This window comes from Hippocampus comes, unplaced genomic scaffold, assembly GCF_001891065.2.
Source record: "Hippocampus comes isolate QL1 unplaced genomic scaffold, H_comes_QL1_v1.1 scaffold412, whole genome shotgun sequence".
Taxonomy (NCBI): Eukaryota; Metazoa; Chordata; class Actinopteri; order Syngnathiformes; family Syngnathidae; genus Hippocampus; species Hippocampus comes.
This window is the reverse complement of record NW_017805343.1, coordinates 133,820-143,151: the sequence shown is the minus strand read 5'-3', so window position 1 is coordinate 143,151 and position 9,332 is coordinate 133,820. Positions and strand designations below refer to the sequence as shown.

The 9,332-nt window shown below is 44.5% G+C and overlaps 1 protein-coding gene across 1 annotated transcript in view; it reads left to right on the top strand.

Moving 5' to 3' along the window:
• Nucleotides 1-9,332, top strand: part of vipr1b (vasoactive intestinal peptide receptor 1b) — a 69,502-nt gene that overhangs the window by 33,091 nt on the left and 27,079 nt on the right. Inside the window, exons 2-3 of the mRNA XM_019871855.1 lie at nt 562-652; nt 3,162-3,272. Coding sequence (XP_019727414.1) covers nt 562-652; nt 3,162-3,272 — 202 coding nt within the window. The remainder of the gene's footprint in view (nt 1-561; nt 653-3,161; nt 3,273-9,332) is intronic.

The window sequence follows — 9,332 nt, the reverse complement described above, 5'->3', positions numbered from 1 at the left end:
AAGGAGCAGGAGCAGGGCAAAAAAGCGTCCGCCTTCGTCGAGAGCCAAGCAGAAATATATATATTATACTATAAAAGATCAATTGTCAGTCAAGGAAATTGTCAGTCAAGGAAAATGTGGGTTGCTACTGAGAGAGGACGTGGCTGAGAATAAACACTTATAAAGCAGCTGGGTTCCTTTTGTTTAAAACCCCGAAACTTGTTTTCCTTTATGATTTTTTTTTTCAGTGTGAATTGTGTGCCTTTTGATTGGCTAGTTGCTAAATCATGCAACTGAGATTGAAATTTTGAATCACAGTGACTTCACCGAATTACTTACTATCGCCTCATTTTTTCAATGGTGGAGCAGACATTCCATCCAGCCACTTCGGAGCGCTGGGATGCTGCACCCCACCTTGGGCCTATCAATTTCACTTAAGAGGAGCTACAACACATTTATTAATTTACTTTTTTATGAGTCACTGGGTAAAACACCTCAGACCTGAAGTCACCCCTTTTGCTGCATCAAGTTGCAGGAGCCTACTGCATCCCTGCTTTAACTATATGCTCTTCTCTCCCACAGGTGTTGTCTCTGCAGATGTGTGATATTGTGAATGAGATCGAGTTGGAGAGGGAGCGCTGCGAGAACAGCACATCTAGCAATGTCACATCAGGTCTGTGAAGCAAAAACTAGGAATGTCCAAAGTGCATATTCAGTTTTGGTCCAAAAAACGTCTGTCACTGAAACATTTTGGCTGAAACAGTATGTTGTGATAATGTAAGCAAAAACCATGAAAGCAATAATCTTGCGGTCTAACCAATGTGAAACCTGATCTGTCTTGACTAGTGGCAAGCTGGCTCTGCCCCCACAAGATGAAGCTATTATAATTAAATTCACACCATTTCCAACCCTTTCCATGAATTGCAGCTTCAGGGAAATTTCTCATTTTGGGAAGATGATGGCACTCCACTTTACCAATTCCAAAACACCTCTAAGTCGCTCCTTTAAATCCAAACAAACATGAATTATTATTATTATTATTATTATTATTATTATTATTACAAAAGAAAAAAACAAATTTTAGATTATTTCTTAATTTTAACAGACACAGATTTTTTTAGGAACATCATACCTTCGGCTGGAGCTGCAGCTGCTGCTATTGTACCATAACGTTGTGATAAAATGTGAAAATGTCCTTGGCTTCTGACTATATGAATAACTATTTTGCGCTGCAAATGCAAAACATGCTAATATTTAGTGGTACCATTATCTGCAAAGATTAGAAGAAGGCCCCGAATATTTAGGCTTATATGACCGTAACGTCTTCCTCTCCATAGGCGCGCAGTATAGTTTAATGACAAACAGGTTTCATAGAGTTTGACTAATACTAATAAAAGTGTGGTGTCTCCAACTCGAAAACATTATCTGATATTCTTGTGGTGCCTGGCACCCAATATTATATCGGGTGGCTTGTCGCAATGCAAGCAGCAAACACATTAGCATAAAGTTCCATGCGCGTATACGGGCAACATGCTCTTTCTTGACAAAATGAAAAGGAGAGCAGGTACAACGTTGAGATGCTGGTCTTTTCAAACAAAGACTCACAGACTATTTTTTTCTGTGATCCTCAATTCCCGGGAAGGCGCTGAAAACTAAAACCAAAATTCACATGCACATTCCTACTCTTATCCACTTCAACCTCTAAAAATATAAAAACAATCACTAACCTGAAATCCTAACCTTAAATCCTAGTGCTCAACCCAAAACATGAGCCTTAATTCTCCTCCTAACCCCAGCCCCAAACCATTTTCCACAAACCCCAACCTTGCCCTAAATTATAATCCCAAAACCCTAATTTAGCGTCTAACCCTAATCATAAATCCCTAAAACCTCATTTTAAAATCCTAACCCCTATCCTCAACTCCTAACTCGGAAGCAATAACCCTGTGTCTGAGTGTGTGACTCGTGATTGGTGGAGAACCGAAGTGACCCACGCACATCGGAATTTTTATTTTATTTTTTTAATCTCCTGCCAGTAATTACTTACTGGTTCATATGATCTTGAGTGTAGGCACTAGTGTCATAAGGTCATGATAAACTAATTGTTAACTCCAGCAAGCAGCACGGTGTTTAACTGGTTAAAGCATTGACCTCACAGTGCAGAGGTCGTGGGTTCGATCCCGGCTTTCTATCAAGTATCAAGTATCAAGTACAACTTTATTGTCAAATGTGATGTATGTGCAACATACAGCACAGATGAAATTTGCATGTTCTCCCCACGCCTGCGTGTGTTTTCTCCGGGTACTCTGGTTTCCTCCCACATTCCAAAAACATGCACCATAGGTTAATGGAACATTCAAAATTGTCCCTGGCAATTTGCGGCACAATAAAAGTGGACTCATTTTGGGCTACCAGCCTTAGATAGTGCAGGGGTTGCCAAACTATTGTGGGTTTTAGTTTTTACAATAAAATACCATACACACAGTCCAATCAATATCGGTCTCATCACAGAGAGAAAAATACATCAGGTGCTATATCATTGCAGATATGCTGTGACAGCATCTATTTATAACGTGTTGCATAAGTGCAGGGCCGTGCAAGTATGTTTTCACTCAAAAACCATACACTTAGCACGTCGGAGAGGTAACCTCAGACGGCACTTCATTTCTTGGAAACAGATCAACGATGTGTACAAATCAAGGTCAGATAAGTGGCGGGTGAAGGCCTCTTCACTGAATAAATTCACTCGTAGTAGACATATGGATATGAATGCTAACATGACGTGATAGCTGCGTTTTAAAAGGACACAATTCAGAATGGAGCAATTTATATTGTCTTTCAAGGACTCCTGCAGACACCAAAGTCTCAGTAGTTGTTTTGTTGCCATGGTTAGTGCAAGCCTGCTTGTATTCAGTCATACTCTTCTCTTTGGATCAATATTTCTGTGATTTCCAGTAGTGTGCTACAATTTACTGAAAACGAAGGTCTCGTCTAAGATAAAAGCCTCCATAAAGTTGTTGTTGTAATGATTGAAATGGAAAAACCTTGTGAGGGCAATATTTGCAGTGGTAGCTAAGTTTAGCCGTTTTTTATTTGACAATTGATGTTCATATTGTGGCGATATGTTTGTGTGTTATTCATTATTGTGTGATTGATTTATATTTGTTTTGTCTGTGTGCTAGGTTGCCAAGGCATGTGGGACATTGTCGCCTGTTGGCCCTTGGCCAGTGTGGGAGAAGTGGTCACAATACCATGCCCGGCTTATTTCAGCTACTTCAGCGACCAGCACAAAGGTAAACGATAATAATAATAATAATAATAATAATAATAATAATAATAATAATAATAATAATAAATGTCAATGTACGAAAACTACTTGTCACCAATACTAATGCACAAATCTCTACTCATGGCTGGAGACCTTGTTTAAAGGGAATGGGAGCTGTTGCCTCTTCACTGGTAACAGCTTCAAGAAAGACACCTTTGAGATTTATCCTCTTTGCCGGTTGCAAGTGTTTTTTTGTTTGTTTGGAGTTTTTTTTCCGGCTCTCTGTTTGCAGTGGCTTTTGTTGTACATTGTCGGCATCGCGTTTTTTGATAAGTCTCTTGTTATTTCTTTATCTTTGTCTACTTTGTGGGATCCTATTCTTTCTGGGTAAAACCGTAACCTGACAGAATAATTTGACCATAGATCCCGTAGACTTGGATACGATTCTGAAAGTTTTGGCCAGCCAAAGATGACTGGTGGGACAGCAGAAAAACGCTCTTGCCGAGCGCTGTAACGCAGTCATCTTGCTGGCCCAGTGGTTTGAGGATTTAGGGACTCGGGTCGAGCATTTGGGTATCCGAGGGGCGTCGCTCTCGGGTCCCCGAACAACTGCCGTCGGGATGTATCCACCCTCAGTCGTTCCCCTGGAACCCAGCTGACGTTATGACAGATAACCCAAAAACTGTGATCAACTCAATGGTTCTTAACCTGGGTTTGATCGAACCCCATGGGTTTGGTGAATCAGTCTCAGGAGTTCGACGGAGACTCTGCCATGCAGTTTAAGACACACTCGACTCAACATGTCATTTAGTTATGATACACACGCTTGGCTATCACTAGCTGCAGATGATCACATTACATTGCTTGTCCAATTAGTGCTGCAGGAAATTTAGTTTGCTCAGTCATCAACGTCTGACTGTCATGATAGTATGTCGTGTGCTTATTTATTTTTTAATGTTTTAACATATGCCACGTCGAGCAAAAAAAGAAAGTGGTCGGACGAATATGTACAACATTGATTCACATGCATCACGGAACTTGATGGTACTCAGCGTCCTATCTGCTTGATTTGCCATGCCAAGTTGAGCAACTCTTGTCTCGCACCGGCAAACCTGAAGGAACACTTCTTGAATCATATTTTTATTTTTCACTAAGGGTTCGGTGAATCTGCATGTGAACCGGTTGCGTTTGGTACTTCTAACAAGGTTAAGAAACACTGGATCAAGTTATTCAGCACTGTACCCTGATTTTTTAACATCAACCTTCCATATATTCACAGGATAGTTCCAAGGTTGCTTTTATTTTGAGTCTTTTGCCTGGTCAGGTGTAGTTTAAGTATCTTGGGGTCTTGTACATGACTGAGGGCAGCAGGGAGCGGGAGATCGACAGGTGGATCAGTGCAGCATCTGCTGTGATGCGGACTTTGTATTGGCCTGTCATGGTAAAGACGGAACTGAGCCAAAAGGCGAAGCTCTCAATTTACCGGTCGATCTACGTTGCAACCCTCACCTATGGTCACGTGACCGAAGGAACGAGATCCCAGATACAAGCGGCCGAAATGAGTGTCCTCCACAGGGTGTCCAGGCTCTCCCTTACAGATAAGGTGAGAAGCTCGGTCAAAGGGGCTCAAAGTTGAGCCTCTTCTCCTTCACGTCGAGAGGAGCCAGATGAGGTGGCTCGGGCATCAGATTCGGATGCCTCCTGGACGCCTCCCTCGTGAGGTGTTCCGGGCATGTCCCGCCAGCAGGGGGCCCCGGGGACGACTCAGGACATGCTGGAGAGACTGTGTCTCCCAGCTGGCCTGGGAACGCCTTGGGATTCCCTGGGAAGAGCTGGAACAAGTGGCTGGGGAGAGGGACCTCTGGGCTTCCCTGCTTAAGCTATTGCCCCAGCGACCCGACTCCGGATATGCAGTAGAAGATGGATGGATGGATGGATGTCTGGCCAGGCTGCCAGTTGGGCTATGGCAGTGAGCAACATGCGAATGGCACTCCAGTCCTCATTTCCAGATTTTATTGCTGAATTTCACTGCGTGTTTCATAAACTAGTCCAAGATAGAGAGACCGGAGAGCAGGAATGTGTGCAGGGTAGGCAGTCAGTGGCTTACTTTTCCATGTGGTTTTGCATCCTGGCCATTGAGAGCAGGTTTGATAACTTCGCCGTGGGCCAAGTATCTCCGTTAAAGATTATTTGCTCGTACATGACGACACCACAAACTTGGAGGACCTCATTACAGTGGCCATACGATTGGACAACCGCATGAGGGAGGGTACCGGAAACGCCACCTGGAGCACACCCGAGCGACTTCAGAGACACTAAACACCGGCGGTTGGAGATCTCTCGATGAGGACACTGACCCCATGAACTAAGAACGTTGACCAACCGCAGGACTTGCTACGCTGACGAAGGAACCTATGCAACTAGGTGGAAGTCGGCTGCACCCCAAGGATTTGCAGTCAAGGGCCTGCTTCTACTGTGGCCAGCTGGGTCACAGACTGTCCACATGCCTGACAAGACCATCACGCCAACCCCGCCAGTCAACTCAACTGGGAAACTGTAAGTCGGGCACCATGCCCATAAGTTCCAGGCCAGAGGAACTATGTGAGTACGGCACACTCAGAATTGAGCCAAGCCAGTGACTACAACAAGAACAAGGTTATGTGTCTCATTGATTCCAGTGCCGATGACTGTTTTGTTGATCCCTGTGTTGTGGGAATGTTAAGTTGTCCAATTGAAAAGCTCAAAGAAGTAAATGGGCTGTAGATCAGAGGAGGTTCTTTATCATGCCATCTTAAGTGGCTCCCAAAGTGTTAGGGTGACCATGGCTAAAATTACACAACCCAGACATCGCTTGGGACAAACCGATCCTAGTAAATTGAAATATGTTCTGCAATGCACGTTGTTTCAATTCAGCTGAGGTTGGGTGCGCTCCAGATCTCGACTATCCCGCATCATCTTCTAAGAAAAGCCAAGACAAAGAAAAGGTCAGGAAGGACTACGGAGACAAATGTGGACAGAACAAACAGCAAAAAAAAAAAGGAAACACATGAGAGATATAAAGAGAGGAGAACATGTAAGGACAAACTTGAGTCCACTGTCCAATTAAGGGAAAACCTTCCAGCTCCTCCCGGGTCAGATCATGACAAGCCGACTCTAGTTCTAACACCAGCATTCTTTCTTTGGAGCATGAGCTCCCGGGGTTTCTGGGGGGGCTCATGACCTACCCCAGCGAGGAACCTTCAACTACCGCTCATCAGCCGTTCAACCTCCTCAGACGGTGTGCTCAGCCTGGTACTGTTGACGGGTTGTGGACTGACGACGATGCACCAGGCGGCGTCTGTTGATAGAGGGAGCTGGGGGGTTACTGGTTCTGATTTAGTTTTGTGTTTCAGTGGAGGGCGTTCCCTTGGGACCAGTTCACGGGCTACCAGTGAATCACGATTGACTGGTTGGGCACCCCTGTTTTTCACGGTATGACCATAGGGAGGTGGTTGTTTATCAGTGCAGTCCTCACCTGCACTGATGAATATCCAGGGTACGGACATAAAGAGGGTGACCTCCTACAAGTACCTGCGTGTTCTCAAAAATAAACTAGGCCGGTCTACCAACATGGAGGCTCATATCAGGAAGGTTCTTCCGACTCAGAAAACTGATGTCTTTTGGGGTTCAGGGGTCACTCCTTAAGACCTTCTATTCAGAAAACTTTATTTATCCCCGTGGGGCAATTAGAGTTCTATGACTCTGTGGTGGCTTCAGCCATCCATTGTGGCAGTGTTTTTTTAAATATTTTACAAGCCAAGGCACATTTCTTTCATTGAAAAAATCCTGCGGCACACCACTCGGTGAAAATGTGAAAAAAGCTTATTTTAACAATTAAAGTGTTATATCATTATTAGAAGCGTTTTTAGCATTGAACGTTGTATTATAACACCTTGAATAGGAATCAAATCAACATCAATCCAATAGTTTATAATCTTTCATATTTATTATCACTCATGTCCTGGGTATGACGTAAAACTGCATCCAACTGGTCCTCCATGTTGGGGGTTGGGCGTGAGGTTAACAACCTCACCCTGTAAAACAAAAACCTGTTACAGAAACGACGAGAGGAAGCCATTCCGGTAAATCACAGCGAAGAAGAGACGGCACATCTTTGGATGAATCCATGACGGGGCCGGGTGAAATGCAGCAGGAAGCCAGACCCCTGATGACCGCGATTTTCAGAACCAAGACCAACACCAGAGTAGGCACCTGGAATGTGCGCACAATGTTCCAGTCTTGTCGCATGGACCAGGTGCTGAAGAATATGAGGGACTATTGTCAAGACATCTTAGGCATTAGTGAAATGAGGTGTATGGGGCAGGGGCGCCTCATGGTTGATGGAGCAACTTTTCTGTTTTTTCTGAAGCAAGACCACCATTCCCATGGGGTCGGCATCATTCTCTCCAGCAGTGCACAAGCATTGGTTAGATGGAAGCCGGTGAATGAACGGATTATCACAGCAAGGCTCTACACCAGATATGCCAAAGTAACCATCGTGCAAGTCTATGCCCCAACCGAAGTTGACTCAGAGGAAGATAAAGACATATATAGATAAGATAAAGACTACAACCTGCTCCAGACCGTGCTTGAGGAGATCCCCAGTTATGACATCAAGATGCTGATTGGAGACTTCAACGGAAAACTGGATAGTGACAGAAGAGGCCTTATCGCCACAGTTGGATCACATGGGTCTGCATGTTCCACGAACGACAACAGGGAGAGACTGTTGATGCTAGCAAGTACCAATGGCCTCAGCCTTGGCAACACCTTTTTTGAGCACAAGCGGATCCACAAAATGACCTGGGTTTCACCTGGTGGCGGGACCCGGAACAAACTGGACTACATCTGTGCCAACACAAGGTGGCGCTCGTCATTGCTAGACATTCGCTCCCACAGAGGTGCAGATGTGGGTTCAGACCACTTCCTTGTGGTGAGTAAAATCAAGCTGAAGCTGAAGAAGGTGAAAAAGGTGCAGCCCAAGAGACCTTACGCTGTGGACAAGCTAAAGAATAACAACATCTCAGAAAGCTTCTGTGAGGAGTTGAGTAAGAAGCTCAAGGTACCACAACACCTTGCAACCATTGAGGAACAGTGGAGTATGTTCTCTTGTGACATCGCTGAAACTGTAGAAACAGTTGTAGGCAGAAAGAGGGGTACCAACAAAGAGAGATGGATAACAGACAACACCTGGAAGTTGATTGATGAAAGGAAGGTGGCCAAGATAAAATGAGAGCAAAAGAGGAGGCTGCAGAGCTGGAGGATGGAAGATGAAGAGTACAGGTGCTTGGACAGGCCAGTGAAGAAGAGTTGCAGGAAGGACAAAAGACAGTGGCTAGAGGAGAAAGCAAGAGAAGCACAGGAAGCAGCAGAGAAGAACAACACAACGACCCTATACAAGATCATGCGGGAGCTAACCAACTCCAGGAGTAGCTCTACCGTGCCAATCAGGAGCAAGGATGGCAGGACACTCCTAAGCGATGAGGAGCAAGAAGCAAGATGGGTGGAACACTTTAGGGAAGTTCTCAACCAAGCAATGCCTCCCATGCTCTTCAATTTCGATCACGATACACCAGCTCCAACTCTAAACATTACATCAGAAGAGATCTCCTAGACCAGGGGTCGGGAACCCATGGCTCGCGAGCCATATATGGCTCTTTTGATGACTGTATTTGTCTCGCAGATGAAACAAAATATTCTCGCTTGTTTCATCCATCCATCGATGTTCAGGGCTGCAGTTCGCGGCAGGAGCAATTTTAATTGGATGACACTGGCCGACGTTGCCCGTTGCTGGGGAACAGGTTTTTTTAGGAAGCGTTCATGCTACTGAGCAGGGTGCAAGCTAGCCAGCAGTAACTTCGCGTATGGACCTGGCAAGATGACTTTCATTCCGACAGTTTTGCTCGATTTTTAGCAATCATGAGGAACGGAAAACCATTCACATTAATGGTGAGTATTGTCACAAAGTTATTTTTAAAAAAAATACATTCAGAGGCTTATTATACTGACATTTTGGTGAAATCACTTTTAAAATAGTTATTTATAT